General features: G+C 40.0%; 1 protein-coding gene across 2 annotated transcripts in view; it reads left to right on the top strand.

Moving 5' to 3' along the window:
* COMMD1 (copper metabolism domain containing 1) overlaps positions 1–16,788 on the top strand; it is an 81,079-nt gene that overhangs the window by 22,529 nt on the left and 41,762 nt on the right. The window contains exon 3 of one of the 2 annotated variants that reach the window (XM_026080718.1): positions 6,563–6,623. The exons of the other annotated variant lie outside the window; for it this stretch is intronic. Coding sequence (XP_025936503.1) covers positions 6,563–6,623 — 61 coding nt within the window. The remainder of the gene's footprint in view (positions 1–6,562; positions 6,624–16,788) is intronic. 2 annotated transcript variants of the gene reach the window in all.

Here is a 16,788-nt window from a genome sequence, read left to right as displayed (position 1 = left end):
GTCGTTGGTCACAAAGACAAGTTCTGTGGCGAATGCGATTTTTGCTTATATTATGTCTTCATATATGGATTGACAGCTCTCCTTACATTAAGCATGACGAATCTGAGGGCACAGAAGTCAAACATACAGTCAGCCACTCTAGCTGTTATGTTAAAACTGTATTCATATCTCGGGTACTGCAAAGTCAGCTGGTCTTTTTCTTTTCCTAACCAAATACCAGAATTAAATAATACCTGCAGAATAGAAGCAGAAGAAGCATAAAGTTCAAAGACTATGAATGATCAACCATCCTTTTACATTTTCAGGATAAATCAGAGGAAGGGCTTGTCTTTATTTTTTATAAGAACTGTTTTCATTTTACTTTACATTTCATCTTTATTAGTGGTTGCATTATACAATCTGATCTTACCTGCGTGAAAGAGATGTATAGCTCTATCAGCGCTGAATACTGCATTTCTTTTTAACTTTTATAATTCATATGAATATATAACTAAAGGCATGGCATCCTACTTCCAATTTTTCTTTCTTTTCTGACAGGAAAGAGTTTTTAATTTGTTTTTGTTTTTTTGCTCTGTAATGTGTTAGCAAATCTTAAAACCTCTTTTTTTAACAGTAGCTATTGCAAATCAAACTATGAGCTAAGTTTGGGGGTTTGATGCTAATAGTTTACATTTAATATCTTTCCTTTGATTTTACAATATTTTAATCGATTATAGCAAAGGAGTACCTGTATTAGGCATATAGAGTGTACCTATGCAGACTCAATGGTTTAACTGGAAGTGTGTGGTTATACCGAGGCCAGCATGAAAGTACCAGTCAGTTGGGATCCTGCTGCGACGGTACATTTTGGCATAGTTACTCTGTTAGTCTAGTTTTCCTCTTGGTCTTTGAAAGCTTCCCCTTCCTAAACGCTGACTCTCCACCTTCTACCAGTGTATCTCTGCAGTGACCAAGACAGTAATGGTGTATGGTTTTAGGCTTTTTTCCTAGCCTTAAAAAGTGGAGTTTTCTGCCAAGTATCTTGAGACTGGAAATAATTATATTCCATTAGTAACAAATGGGGAAAAAAATTAAGGTTATAGTGAGTACATTAGAATGAGTACATAAGTGAGCAAATGGAAAAAATACCCACGTTCATTAAAAAAAAAAAAAATCCTGAAATCACAAAGCCAGTGTTGTTTTTCAGAAGGCAGTCAGGTAGTCAGTGACTCTTGTTTTGAAATTGTTTTTTCCCCAGTAATGGATTATTGCAGTAACATCAATCAGCAAGTACATTTATAATTCTTCCTCCCCATACAGAGAGAGAAAGCAAATGTGAACATGAAGAACAGAGATTTCTGAGTCATTTTAATTTCTCTTAACAAACCCACAATAAAACCAGAGTTGATTATTTTAGCAATGCAATTTCATGTCTCAAATATACCAAAGAAAATGATTGTGTAAATATATTTGTTTGAACTTCCATTAGACATAACTTTTACTTCCCTTGCTGGGGACAGTGCAGTGAGCTGTAGTCTGGCGTTCAGTACAGGTAAGGGAATTAGAAACTGGTAATCAGAGAGGTAATCGTAGCATAACAGGATTGTCACCACTTCAGTCAAAATTTGTGTTTGTTTTAAGGAGCTGTTGTTTCATATGGTCTTTAGCTTAGAGTTAAAATAGAAGAGCTTTCAGTGGAAGCTGCACACGTGTGATGGGCTGAGGCAGGAGAGCCCGGGCACCGAAATGGCAGTGAGTGGGCTGCCAAGAGGGTTCATCTGGCCCTTGGGACGTTCCCCGTGTGCACCTGGGGGCTTCCTGGAAAGACAGGAGCAGAGACCACCAACTGGAGGTTGAATGAATTGTTCTTGCTTGCTAGATTCAGCCCACAAACCTGAAACTCTTCATCTTGTTTTATAGTCTGTATGTATTTTTACTTGATCGCTATCACAGTTATATCTCTTCTAAATGTCAAGTTTTGTAGCACATCAAAAATACATATGCTGGTACCTTTCTGAAGCTTAACAGAGAGAACGTGTTTTCTGAAAGGTAAAAACTGTCAGTCATGGATTAGATTTGACAAACAGTGAAGGTCTCTTCCAGGATTTGTAGAAAAGGGCTCGCTGATGATTCGGGAGTAAATTATTCAGAACAGACTGTTTTCATTTGGGCACTTGATAACAGGGGAGTATACAAGTGCACCGATGTGTAATGAATTGACATTAATATTTCATTTGTTTGGACAGAAGCAAAGAAAAGCTCTGTAGAAAGTGTATCTTTTCCAGAATTTAAAGTCACTCTGATTCTTCACAGTGTCTCTCTCTGTACTGGATTTAGAAAGTGTCCATTTATTCTGTTTTGATAAATAACCTTCATTGCTTTCTATATTTGCTGTCTTTAAAATTCAATCAGTCAGTTGCCTTCAGACAAAAGAAATGTATATGTAAGACCTAATATGGCTAGAAATGGGGAGGTTTATGTGACTTTCATGAGTTTCGGTGGACCAAGCTTACCTGAAGCATGCCAAATCTTATTAATGTTTTCTGATGGAATAGAGATGTTTCTGGTTTTGAGAAACTTCATTGCAACTTGTATGAATTAATTCTTATTATCCTTGGGATTACTGTTAAAAGAAGAAAAATGAATCCTTTCCTCTAAGCACCCTTAAAAACATTTTTGGTGAGAAATGTTCACAAATACTAGTGCTCCAAACTTTGGGAAGTTTGGTTCTGGCTCTGTAACTTGCACTTTGACCTCTTCTTCTTCAGTGAAGATTTTACAATGATATTTAAAGTTCCCTGTATAAAGGCTCCATCACCAGCGTACATCCTGGCTGAAGGCAGGTGAACACACTGGCCATGAAGTACTCTGCTTTGCTTTTCTTCAACCATCTGACTAAAAAATATCCTCCAATCATTGCACTTGAGCCTGGGTTATCCTTCATCTGTTACCGATTTTCAGTACTCATCCCTGCCAACCCATTCTTCCCTCTTGAACAGCCCGTCTTGTTTTTGCACGATGGTCTTACTCTTCTGTATCTCTGCGCCTTGCTGAGTTTCTCTTAAAATGTCTATAGCTCCCAGCCTCTTCTCTACATCCTTTTAGTTTTGTTTGCCCTCTCTGGACATTTCTGTAAAGCTCTTTGGCTTGAAATTTCAACTGGGTGCAAATGTGTTGGGCGGGAAGCGAAGCGAGCTGGGGAGCTGCCCTTCTTGCGCCCTTCCTGCCCCGCCAAGGTAATGTTGCTCCACATGGAGCAGTGGTGTCTTAGATTATCTGTACGTTTCCGTTGCCGCCTTTCCAGTTTCCAACCGATCCACAGATTTATAGCTGGCTGTGTTGTTAATAGAAAACAAATGTATTAGTTAAGCACTGTGGCTTGGTATGAAGATATACTTAAACTTGTTTTATGGTGCTTGTCATGTTCTTTTCCTTATGAGATGTTCCCTTCCCTCAGGGCTTCTTTTTCCCCCTAGTATTCAAATCTGGTTTGTTACCAGTTTTCCTTTTTTGGGGGGTGAACGTGTAAGTGGAAATCAAGGGCAAGATGATTTAAGTAGAAATATTTTACTTAGGAACTGATACTCATCATGTATAGCTGTCACTTAGTCCCTCCGGCTAACCAGAATAGGCACTGAAGCAGACTACTTGTATAATAAATGTTGGCGCTGCTCTGTTGATGCTTCTCTGACAGCCTTACTCTATACAGAGAATATGCGTGTTGCTGATGCTGTCTGTTTTTTCTCTTAGTGAACAGAGATATAAAAGTTAAGGTTGTGGCGAGAACTGGTTGCATGGTGGAGCACCAAAGTGCTATCCCCAGCACGGAGTACAAACCGCAGTGCCGTATTTTCAGAGAGAATAGTCTTGATGAGTGTGAGGACTCTGGAAAAATATATTTTTTAAGTGGTCACAACTTTTGCTTTCTCTCATTTCTGAGCATTCAAGGGCTATCTGATAGAAAGGTTTTACTTTCTTGCAGTGGTATGTATTTTTGCAGTTTAATACCTGGGACTGATGAAATGTTATAGATTAGCTTGAATTATTTGCCCTTGGTTTATATGCTTGAAGTTATTTATGGAGTGGATGTTTTCACATGCATTTCTTTTCAGTGTTGGAATTACTGGTAATCCAGGTGAAAAACAGCACTTTTTTTGGATTTTTGTAGGAAGTAAAGCATGTCTTATGAGCAAAAAGTATGTTCTGCCCTAATTTAATATTAGGTCAGGGATTCCACTGCAGGATTCTTCCCAGAAAGACTTGAGGAAATCTCATCAGCATTATGGATTAGAGGGTTTTTTTCTCCCAGTAGTCCATCTCAAAAGCAAACTTGGGGATTTGCAGATACTTCCCCCCCCCCCCCCGAAACGTTGTACATCTCTTTTGTTTCCTAATTTTAAAACAGTTGTATCTAAATGTTAGAGATGTCATAAATCTTAGTTAATGGTATAAAGCAGGTGAATACTACTACATAGAAAATACTAAAAGCCACACTCTAAGTTTTGAAATAACTTTTATAATAAATTGTTTCAAACTTACGGGCAAGAGCAGCTTCTCATTCCATACCATTTTTCTGAAGTCTGAAATCACCAGGGGTATACATCTTCATATGAAACAAACATTTTTTTTTTTAAAGAACAGACAAGCAACTAACAGATTTCTTAGAAATAAAAAATCTAATATTTGCTAGTTCTAACTGTATTTTGATCGTTGCTTTAAACTCTTGACAGTGAGATAAATATTTTCTGATGAAAAGATGTATTAGATGGAGTCGTCCTTTGCCAGTGCAAGAACTTACAGATACTGGAAAAGTCGGAACTGCCAGCTCAGAATTTACCTTAGGTATATTGCACTTCCTCTCTGCCAATGGCTGGATCCAGACCCTGATAATTCAGAGAAAATCAGGTGGGGAAAGAATTCATAAAAAACATAGGCAATAGTGTGCTGTATGAGGGAGGTAAAATGCTATTAGAATTTTGGAGGTCACAAGGTTACGCTCAATCAAATTTTGGTTGTGTGACTGTGAAGTTTTAATTCTCTTGCTGCTTTGGGAAAGAAAGAAATAGGTCCCATAGCAAACTTTTGAGAGACCAAGCACCATTCTGACGTGTTAACTTTGTGTATTCTGCACAAATTTAGTTCAAAATTTGTATTAACTATGCTATAAACAAATGATAAGCCAAATTCACCCAAATTCACAAATATTAAAATTGAACGTGCTTTCACAGTGTAATAAAAATCTTAGGATTTAGCTTCTGTAAATCTCCTTACTTTGCTAGGATTACAGGCTGAATACCGTTGAGGATCTGTTGGTGTTTTGCACATTTTTATAAGCACAAGTCTGTGAAAGGCAGCTGGATTCCATAGGTTATGGTTATTTCCAGTAAAAGCTTCCACTGCTGAAGAAAGATCCGATTAGGAAAATGTCATGAGCAAATTCATGCTATAGGGAGGAGGGATCGTGCCTGTGCTTGCTTCTGCCTCGGAAAATGAGGTATAAACACTGCAGGTCAGATTGCTTCATAGCTATTGCTGAAAATCGCTTCAGATAATGGAGTTGCAGTCCTTTTTGTGTAGGATGTATTCTGAAAAGACAGATCTTCTTTGGTAGTATATCGGTGTGGGCATCAGAGATGCTTATTGAGATTAAAAGGCAGTTCTGGGTACCCGAATTGCAAAATAAGGGTGGTTTGGCCTGCAAAGAGGAAGGAAGAACAACAGCAAAGCGTTTCTCCTTTTCAGCCTTAATCCATTTTAAGGTCTGTAGCTATTAACATTATAGGAACTATTGTTCCTGTCAAAAATTGGAAAGTACAGTCATTTAGAACCTAAATCGAGCAACTTCACTGCAAAAAGCTTAATAGTTTATGTGATTAAAAATATAAAACTGAATAAGTAGTAGAAGTTAGTGAAAAAATCATCTTAGTGACCAAGACGAATGTAATCACTTAAGCTTTTGTTCACCTTGAAAATTTATGTATTAGTGGGAGTGGTTACATAACGGTACAGTGAAAAGCAAATAAAAACCATAAAGGGCAAGAGGTCACTCAGTACAAAGAAAACTAGAACACAGTTGATTTATTTAACTTGGTTATTTCCTTAATACTCTATGCTGTACTCTTGGTAGTCCTTTGCTTCATCAGTTCAATTTTTGTCAACACCTCCTGAAAGCAAAGTTAAATTTGAACCAGATCAGAACCTTATTTTTTGTGGTTGTTGGGTTTTTTAAGTATGGTATGCTACAGATTTAAAAGTATTAAATTCAGATGTTGGTTAAATAGCTGTCCCACTTGAACTGTCCCATTTGCACATTGTATGTTTAACTATATTTGGTTGACTACCTCACCTGATCATCCTAGACAAAGGAAGGAATGTTTCTAAAGTTGAGTAACTGTTGCTATGCTGCAATTAGTTGTACTAAGTTTCCATCCTTGTTTACTTGCTCAAGGTGTGTATATACACTTGCACACACACGCACACTCCTACATACACACATTCTTTGTCAACTGTTTTTACTGTGCAACTGGATCTCTTCAAGTAGTTACACAGAATGATTTAAGTGAGACTCACGTATTTTTGACAGTTACAGACCTGGGGGTGCTGCAGTGAGAATTCAGGATTATTTGAAGGTGTGCTGTATGAAGGTAGGATGCTGCCTATTTACTGCCTTGCAACCGCCTAAATTCAGATTCGGTCTCTGAAATCTGAGTTGTTTTTACCCTTCTCAGAAGCTGTATTGAAGTCTTGTATGTACATTCAAGTGAGAGGCAAACAGCCTTGCATACATTAAAAGAGGGAGTTTGCCATCTGCTACATAAATTGTGCAATCAACAAATATTTTGCAATCTATCCTTCTTGTGCAGTTGATAAAATGTTGCATAGCTTTGATGAAACACTGTCCAAAATGATCTCTTGCAGCCTTGGAATACAACTAAAATAAGTATGAGAAGGGTGGCAATTGGGTTTGACAGACCTGACTGTTGAAAACCATCTTCAGCAAATTCATTTCACCACATGGCTACACCTTTTCCTGGAACTTGTGCTGCACATTTCCAACCTGACTGGAAGGACCAGTTCTTCCTTCTCTTCCTTACCTTCCCCTGCCTGCTCACTGCTTTTCTTGGAAGGCCTTTCCCTGTTTCTACCAGATACATTGACCCTAGAGTTGGTTGGTGCTCCTTTGGCCCTGCACCCTGAGCTAGCGCCCCTTGGTTCTTGTTCTGCCTCCCACATTGAAAGCATTTCTGCAGCTTTGCAACATTTTCTTTGCTAGGATGGTCCTGCAGCGTTGGCACAGAAGTCTTCAAGGCTCAGCTGGATGAAACCCTGGCTAACCCGATCTCATGTTGATGATAGTCCTGCTGTGAGCAGGATGTTGGCCTGGAGACTTCTAGACATCTCTGCCAACCCACATTTCCATGAGTCTATGATCTCAAAGATAATGTAACTACAAAGTTGGCTAAAGTCACAGCAGTCAGACATATGGCCAGGGTCTCTGCCGTGACAGGCCCAAGCGTTTGGTCCACAAACTTTCAGGTGAAATGGATGGTTCGATGCTCTTTGTTTAATCTAGTCACCATATGCATTTTGGTTTTTCTATTTATGGAACCTAGTACAGAAGTTTGAGCCAGCAAGTGTTTCGGTTGCTTTTGTACTTTATGCTTCAGTTCAATCTGAATGCTTCAACTTTCAGGTCTTGAATCTTGAATTCAGCATCAGCAGTCTGAGAGCCATGTTTGGGATCTGTGGCAGGGAATATTGTGTTGGGGGGTGGGGGGGAACTCAGGGCATTTAAGGAAAACATATTCCAGAGGTTGGAAGCATGAGTCTGGAAGCAGGAGATGGCTGGTGAACTTCAAAGCCAACACAGCTCTGGCTCTGTTTTCTAATAAGAAGGGTTCCCATGTAACTAATGAGCTTAGAGGATGGTTATGAGTTTCTTCCCATACTTCCTTATCGTTTTGCACTACTTGGGTAATTTAGAGCCCATAAATTGTGTAACCTCCTGCCCCATCACCCAGTGAATTGTTGGGTTTGAGGCAGGTTGGCAGAGCACTTTACATGCAAACCTTGCACTATTGCTGTCCCGTAAGTAATCACAGACGATTCCACAATACACCAGATTTCCTTTCCCCTCTTTCCCCCTGCCAGACATGGAGCTATGTAGAGATAGATTGCAGAAATGCAAGTTAATATGTTGCATTTGCACAAAATGCCACATGCAGGCTGGCACCATTGGATGCATGTAACATGACCCTGCTCTTAAAAGGCTCCTGCGTGCTTCAGTCCTCCATTGGGGAAGTGGCCCGGCCTGGGCCACTGCCGGAGTTTAAAACAGCAGTTCTGCGTTCCCTGCGTTTACCAGCCAACTAGAGACTTAACCTTGCTGCAGCTAAACAAGGCTTTAATTGCCATGAAACCTGGCTTAAGGCTTGGAAGGATGGCGCTTCCACATATGATGTGGAAGGAACTTGGAGAATTGTAGAAGATGAGATAAAAGTGAAATGGAAGAGATGGACTTAAAAATACCAAGATTTCTTCTTCTTCTTCTTCTTCTTGTGGCTAATACCAAGCCTGGTGCAGTAGGTACAGGGGACCACACTTAGTCCAATGCAACTGACTCCAGGCTTACTAAAAAACAACTTTACTGTGCAAAGATTGTGTGTGTTGGCGGCAGTGTTCCCAACTGTTGAATCCCAGCTGGTGTGATGCCTCCCAGACGTAACTGTAGCGGAGTTAGCAGTCATGTTTGGCACTGACCACCTTTTGAAAAATAAGCAGCCTGCAGTTTCAGTGTGAAAGTCAATGCATGCTGTTTTGTAAAGTAATGTATCTCTTGAAGGGGAAGGTGGTTGAAGGACCAAAAATTAAAATCTTGCCTTTTTTTTTTCCTTAATCAAAGCCAAAAGTTGTTCTTGATCCTTTAAAAAAAAAAAAAAAAAAAAAAAAGGAGAGAGAGAGAGAGAGAAGAAAGAGGGGGGGAAAAAGCGCCTTCTTTACTAGATAGTCTGTATACAGCAAACCAAAGGGATTTGTTTCTTTTCATCTTAGTTTTTGATCTGCTGGCCATCTCCATTCTTCAGAGCACTTGGAGATCAACATTAACAAGGATTTGTTCTTAGAAAACTCAGCAAAAAAGGACTTGTTATGAACATAAGTGCCCACTGCACTGGCTGACAAAGCATCTTGTTTTTACAGGCCTGGCTGGCCAAGTACATTCAAAATAGTTTTTTTGCCAGCTGGCCAGCCTTCCCACTCTTGACAGTGTGCCACACTGCCACTGAAAAGCTCTCTGGAGATCCTTCCAGGTTTGTCATGGTCTCTCTTGAGATCCATGAATATTAGCATTCAGGGGTGTAAATAACAACAGGTTCTTACTTAATTTGTTTTAATTAGGAAGAGCTGCTGCAGGAAAGGTATCAGAAGATACAAAATTGGAAAGCTGGCCCATGATTGGAGAGAAATCCGGGTAACCTACGCCCTTCTTTGCTGCTTAATCATTTGGATAATCATTATTCTGTGTTACGTATATATTCCTTATAACACCTGGACTCCAGCTTTGGCTGTGCAAGAGTTGATCCGACAAAAAGAATATGTATGCAGTGGTGAACCAAACTCACTGCCGGCTGCATGATTGGACTTGGGTTTCTCTACGTGTTTTGGTTTTTTGAAGGGAAAAGTGAGCCTGTGCCATTTGTTTTGAGCAGCTTGTATGTTATCTGCCAGCAGCTTTGTTTTTTTTCCACATTTATTCACAAATTGGATTCCCATGTGGTGAGGAGGTCTATTAATAAATTGGGCAGCAGAAGGCATGGGCAACAGGAGGAGGCAGTTTGTAGGCACTTCTCTCAGTAAAATCTTTTTATCGAGAAGATAGTTATCATCTAATTTTTAGCAAGCTTTGCCTTTCTGTCCTTCTAGTCATTTCCTTCTGTAGTCATATGTCTCATCCTAGCTAAAAATGAGAAAGATGAAGTCATGTTTGTCTTCCTTTTCTTCCTATCGTTCCCTTCAAAAAAAGAGAAAAAAAAAAAGCTGTACAAAATCTCTAACTGAAAGTTTTCAATTATAGCTGCTGGAACTCGTTAGTATACCAGACCGTCCCTGGCAATCAGCAACTGCACGTTAATGCTGAGGCATTAGGAGTTCCTCGAACAGAAACGTAGTTAATCAGCACGTGAAAGGCTTAAAATGCTAGTGCTACCTCTGTGGAAAAGCAAACTCTCCCGTTCTGCACATGTTGTTACTGCTATCAGTGTATAATACTAGCAATGATACCTGGAAACATCTAGATGCCAGCAAAATATTTTGGGAGCGGTTTATGCCCGTTCTCAGGGGAGTGAATTAAGACTGTAGGAAGCCAGGTTCTTCTTGCAGATGCCCACTTCCACGCTGTTTGGGTTGGGTGGTGACTGGTGGCCGTTTGCATTGGAGAAGGTCAAACCTCGCATCTCCATCCGCGTGTTCACTTGCCTCATTTATTACTGGCTTTGCCTTGCAAATGCCCCGTAGTACTCTGGTCTTTGCTTCATCATGCAAAAAACATTGGCCAAAAGGAAGGCAATAAATAGAACTGTCACTGAAAATAACGTGTGGATCTTGGAAGTTTTAGGTTACTTTTCTTTTTTTCTTGCAGCAACATTGACCTAGTTCCTGACCTCTGCTACCTGTTCTCACCATTGTGCTCCTCCATTAGTTATGCATTTATGGAGTTGAGAGTGAAATAGCTGAGTTAATCCATCTCAAATTAAAATTTTTTTTGTTCCCTCCTCATCCCCTCCTTTTTTTTTTTTTCCCCCAAATTATTTTTAATCGGGATCAATTTGTTGAGAGGACAGGGTGAGGGCAGAACTGAGCAAAGAAACTGAGAACTCTTCTGTGCCATTAAAAAATGCTCATTTAAACCTACATGTTTAAAAGATCACTCATTTGAAATACTGGCTAGTGTTCTCATAAAACTGAGAAGGAAAGCAGCTTTCCTTGTGCACTGAGGGTAACCTCTCAGAAGTGCCAGCATTTCTTCAAAGAAAGCAGCTGTCTAATAGAGGTTGAGAGACATGGCTGATGGATGAGTTCAATATTGTAGACTTAATCTGAATAAGTGTGGAAGAAGTATCAGATTCAGAAATGATCTCAAATGGATCTCAAAATTGAAATCTGGTAAGATTACAAAAACAGTGGAATCCTGGTGTTTTCAGTAGCTGGTTTAGTATACTTTGTTTTTAGAATAGTTCTCAGCTATGACAGTCGTTAACAGTAAATATGCTTAAAACACTTGTCCTATTATTTTCCCCCATGTTAGGCAGGAAGGGTGGCAAACTGAGTCACAGATTTGGCGAGTAGTCTGGAGCGATACTAGAAATATGACAACAGCAAGGAGTAGAATTGAGTGGCATGTGAGTCCTGACTTAGTCACAGCTTTAACAAATAGTGTTTATTTTCGTGTTATTTTTTGTGGTTACAAGTTGATTGCTGTCAACAATTTTATCAAAATAGCTTTCACTTTTTCCTTGCATGCCGCTGTTTCATTTTTCACCTTTTTGCTTGTTTTGAAAATACTCCTGAGGCAGTGTGTTGAAGCACAAGACTCCCTGTATTTCTCTGAAAGATGATGTTTGGGAGAAGGACGTTGGGTGTGCTTTTGGTTAAGATGTTGTCCTACCTACAGCCTTAAAAGTTTAGGAAATTAGTGCTTTGAATGTAATTCCAAGAACAGGTCCTCTTCATTTAGAAAGAGATTTTTATTTTAATTTACACAAGATACAAAACAACCCTTTGATTTAAAAACCTCTCTAAGTTCTGATTTTGCATAGACCTTGCCATAGCTTTTTTTTTGTCCTTTCAAATTGTCAGTTGCAAAACTCCACAAAGATAATCAGCCATGCAAATCTTCAATATATATTTAGTTCAGCTTGCTGATGTATATTCATTAATATGTTAATAAGACAAGTAAAGCATAATTTAAATTGCATTTGCTTAATTTGGTTAATAAATGCTTGAAATGCAGTTCTACTTTGAAAAGTAACCATAAAAATGATGTATTTTTTTTTTCCTCTTAAGTCAAAAGGAGGGTGTAAAACCTCTTGTTTTAGGGACAAAAGTAAGTCGCTGGTGCTTTTTACCTTGACACTGCACAACCAAAGGACTGATGTGCTAAATTCTAGTCTTCCATGTACACATGGTCAAATTCCTAATGATTTAATTGTAATAAACTGCATCAACAGAAAACTAATGGAGATTATGGCATTGTAATTTGAGCTGTGAAACCATTGTAGGTGGAGTTCGATAGGTATGAGATGGAAAGAACAAAGTTTCCTTGTGTTCGAGTATGGCTGAACTCCACCTGTGCAAATCAACGACGTTCTGTCCCTGCGCTTAGTTTGCACTGGCCGAACCAAATGAGATGCTGCCAAATTACTGCTGGAATTAGAAGTTGTTCTCTTGACAGCTTCTGAACCTTGATTGTATATGCAGGGCTGCTAAAATAATTATTTTTAAACCTGTGAAGTGATATTTGAATGCTTACGGACAATAAACTTTAAGTCAATTGATTCCATTTCTATTGAATCACTCTCAAAAGTGGTGTTGTGCTTTAAGTACTATTAAAAAAATTTAATTCCATTTAACCTGTAAATATGCCACAGGGCTTGAGAAAATTAGTTTGATAATGGCTTTTTTAGAATTCAGCCTGGAAGGCAGCATCTTAAAAGAACTCAACATTGAGGAGAGTCTCTAATGTGTCAAGTTACACTAGCCCCACTGGCTTGGTCTGAAGTAATGAGGCATGACAGATCATGAGTGCAGTGCATCATGTTCAGAACCAATAACCCCTTTCAGAAAATTACATTTCTGCTCTAAGCAGTCATTTTGAATTATCTGCAGCTAATTTTAAACTGCCTGCTTTTATGGAAATGGAGCACTTATGTTTCCCAATAAATATCATCGTGATACTTAGAGACTGCTATAAAGTACGACTGCTTGGGTAAGAGCTCAACTCCGATCAAACTTAATTAGGCTGCAACCTGTTTCTGCCTACAAATATCTTGATTATACAATGAGAACAAACACAACACTTGACAGAATTGGCTTTTGTGCTGCTGCTGCTGCTGCTGCTGTGGCAACTTGAAAAAGAGCTGTTGATTCACGTGCTGTCTCCTCTACCAAGGTGCAGGCACAGGCAACAGCATCTTCCTTTATTGTCTCTCTTCTGTCTCTTTCCCCTATAGAAGCAAAGATACTGATTGAATCCAGTAGACTTCTGTGTGTACTAAAATATGTTTTTTTTTCATTGCCGTTGCTGTCCTATGGAGTTTCCATCGCTATTGGCTCAATTCATCTGAGCAGATGAACTACATGTGCATCTCAGCTAGTCACCCTGGGCTCACTGCAGAGTCCGTGAGAGACACAGGCTGTCTGAGGGGGTGATAGATCTGGTTTTGTTTAGCTGTCTGCACTGGACCATGCCCTAAAAGTGTCCGTTTCCATGGACTGTAAAGGAAAGCTAGTGTTACTAGCTCAGCTGTAGGGACTTCAAGATAGTTGAGAAATCCCACCCTTGTCTGAACTGCATACTAAGTCATGGCATAACCACTCTCCTCAAATGAATAGTATGGATAAAACCTTGTTGCTTTTTTCAGCTCAGGAGGAGAGAGGAGGCCAGCTTTTTCAGCCTTCATTTTCTAGGAAGTGAAAACAGAACAGACAGGCAGCTTCTCCATTTATAGCGGGGGGAGTACTTGAGTGAATGTCATTAAATTCTGTCAGCCAAAGAAATGCTGGCTGCTGGGTGACAAGAGACCTGTATTTGGATTAAATTGAAACTCTCCGAGTAAAGCTAATGCAAGATATAAATTAAAGGATATAGAAAACCTCTTTAAATGTGTCTCTTTTTTCTAAGCCATATTAAGCAAGCATTAAGTTTGCAGAGTGTAAGTACTTACAAGTTTGAACATGTCAAATGCAATGTGTGACAGTTGTGGTACTGATAAGCAGTGATCCAAGAGCACAGAAATGTGTTAATTGTGTGAATATTATATGTGACCTAGCCACTTCGGGTCATAACACTGTTCTCTTGAATCAAGCTTAGTGGAGGCTAGGGAAGAATAAACAGAAGGAAGACAATACCCCTAGCTAAGGACAAGGATTTGAAAGACAAAGGACAAACCGATCTCTTTCAAGGACCTTAAGCTCCTGTCTCTGTGAAAAAAGGGAGGCTTGTTTTTCCGGACACGGAGCTTGGAGATCAAAAAGACTCACTAACCTCTGAAGGAGACTTCCTCAAAGCTGCTGGAGGAGAGCTTAGCTGAGGTACTTTGTGGGGTTGGACTGTGCCTGCCAAGTCCCGGCGGCGTTGCCGGTTGTCTAGGAGATGTTCATGTACCAGGATCCTCCTGCAGAAGCCACCTGGTAAGAAAATTGCATGTAGTTATTCTTCATATTTTATTCTAAACCAGATACTTCTGCTCTGAGCAAATAGTACTTTATTTCAAAGGAAGTTTTGGACTTTGCTTCTCCTCAGTCGTTGCTTTTAGAAAGAGCACTTTTACAGTTACAGGTCTAAGGTTGCTACATGAGGGACGGCAACCCAAACTAGGTGGAGAGCAGGAGAATTGCACCACTCCATCCTAATAGCTGATGGGAAGGGTACTTGAAGGAAGATATAGAGGTGCAATGCTGTGCCCCAGACCTGGGATGCAACCTCATTCCTGCCCCTTCGTGTGCATTTCTTGCAACCCCACACGTGCAGGACAACATGCAGAGCTCTGCAAGCTCTCCTAATGCCCAGGGTGGATTTCAACTTGTAGCTTTTTCTTGGGGTGGTGAGCAGGGCCCCAGGCCAGAGGACTGAGTGCTGCAAGGACTTTTACACTCAGTCTGGGTGGGAGAAATGGGCCAGGAGCTTGGATGTGACTTCTAAGGCCACTGTGCTCACGGTGGGCCTGGCTAGTGGTCTCTCTTCCGAAGAAGTGCAAGTGCTTTCGAACAACCCTCTCTCCCCTATCCACGTGAAGGACGGGACTTTCTCCTTCAGACTGGCAGTTGTGACTAGGGCTCTTTCTGTGTTGTCTCACCGGCTTCTCTATTTGGCATTCGCTGCTTTAGCGTGATTCCTGTGCACACTTCTTTTTTTTTCTTTTTTGCGTGCCCTTTGCTTGGCTCTGATCATGTTTGTTTTCTCTCCAGCACAGTCTCTGTTTCATTCAGTGCCCAGAATAAAAGGGGCTTGTTGAAAGCATGCTGCTAAGTAGCTTGTCTTCTTCATTAATTCTCTCTTATTTATTTGACATCCTTTCTAATGCGCTTTGAGTACAAAATCATGAATTTCTTTGTGGTTTACTGTAATAATGTGTATTATTATGGAGACTCCTATGCAAATTGTGTTATTGTCATAAAATTTTCATGCATTAATAATCAGTTATGATAATATTATAATTCCCATTTCAAAGTTACAATCTGAGGAGAGAAAAATCTCAAGTTTCCACTAATTTTGGTGCCCAGTTTGAAAACCCTTCAACCTGAGTTTCCAGAGGGCTTAGCCGTGGCAGTGTAGCCTGAGTACGTTTCTGACTGCATACTTACCACTGTGATGGACGTCAGTCCTTCTGCAAGTCAGGCCCCAGTTGTCTCGGACCAAGCGTTAAGAAAACAGTGAACACACAGCGAGTGACCGCCTGGAAAAATGTTGTTGGAGTGGCGTGCCCACTGTTTCACGGGCTTTACTGCAAAGGCTCGACCCAGTTCTCCAGGGTGTCGTTGAGCTGCTTTAGCCGTAAGATCCTTCTCTGTCTTCCTGCAGTTCCCCGTCTGCTTTGCTCTGCATCTTCCAGCTTCTGCAACAACTGCTTCTGGGCAGCCCTGCAGACCACAGCCTGCTTCACCGCGCAGCCCCGATTCTTTGCTGAGCACTGAATGCAGCAGCGTTTGGTGGAAAAAAAATAGCGCTGGATCTTGTAACTGCAGACTGAGATGCAGTGCATATGCAAAGGGGCATAAGGTTATTTAAGAGTGCCTGGCAACTGCAATTCTGGTGTTTTGTGCATTTTGAGAGTTTTGCTTTGTAGTGTGTATGTTGTTTAACTGTACTTCTTAAGTATAGTTTTTTAAGAATGGGGTTGGAAAGAGTTTCTTAAGACTGGTGTGCAGGAAATCTTGGCTTGGACCTCCTGTATGTACACAAGAACATTTACCTGTGGGCAAATAAGTTTGTTTAATGGTCACATGCAAATAAAGTCAGAACACTCATGATATTCATAAGCCACTGGAGAGAATATTAGTGGGATTCTTTCAGCCAAAGAAAATTTGAGATGGACTAGTTGAGTGTATTGGAACAGAATATTAATACCTCCCTGCCCAAAATCTGGGAAATGGCTTTTTAGCGCTTCTCTTTTCTTTCCCAGTTGTCAGTGCCCTAAATCAAATGCCGCCTCTTATTTGAAGTGGTTTGTCTAGAGACTTATGCTCCATGTATGTGTATATACGTGTGTGTGTGTATGTATACACATATACATACATATATATATATATAAAAAAAAATCAAGCCTCATCCCTTTCTTACAGTTTTCCTTTTTCCAAATTTGGAATTGCTAAGCAATAATTTTTTATAAATAGTAGAATGTAATCATAGAGTATATTGTCTAGTCAATAAGGTGAATCTATGATTTAACTAAGGGAGTAGGTGATCATGCAGAAAAAAATTAAATTATACTAGTGTATAGCATACACCTATGCTTTTTGAAACCCGTGGGATATATGCAACATGCCCAACTACAACTCAACTGCACACATGAAAGGTGCTGCAATTTTTTTCTT

The sequence above is a fragment of the Apteryx rowi genome, unplaced genomic scaffold (genome assembly GCF_003343035.1).
Source record: "Apteryx rowi isolate R43461 unplaced genomic scaffold, aptRow1 scaffold_53, whole genome shotgun sequence".
NCBI lineage: Eukaryota > Metazoa > Chordata > Aves > Apterygiformes > Apterygidae > Apteryx > Apteryx rowi.
This window is presented reverse-complemented; position numbering and strand designations above follow the sequence as displayed.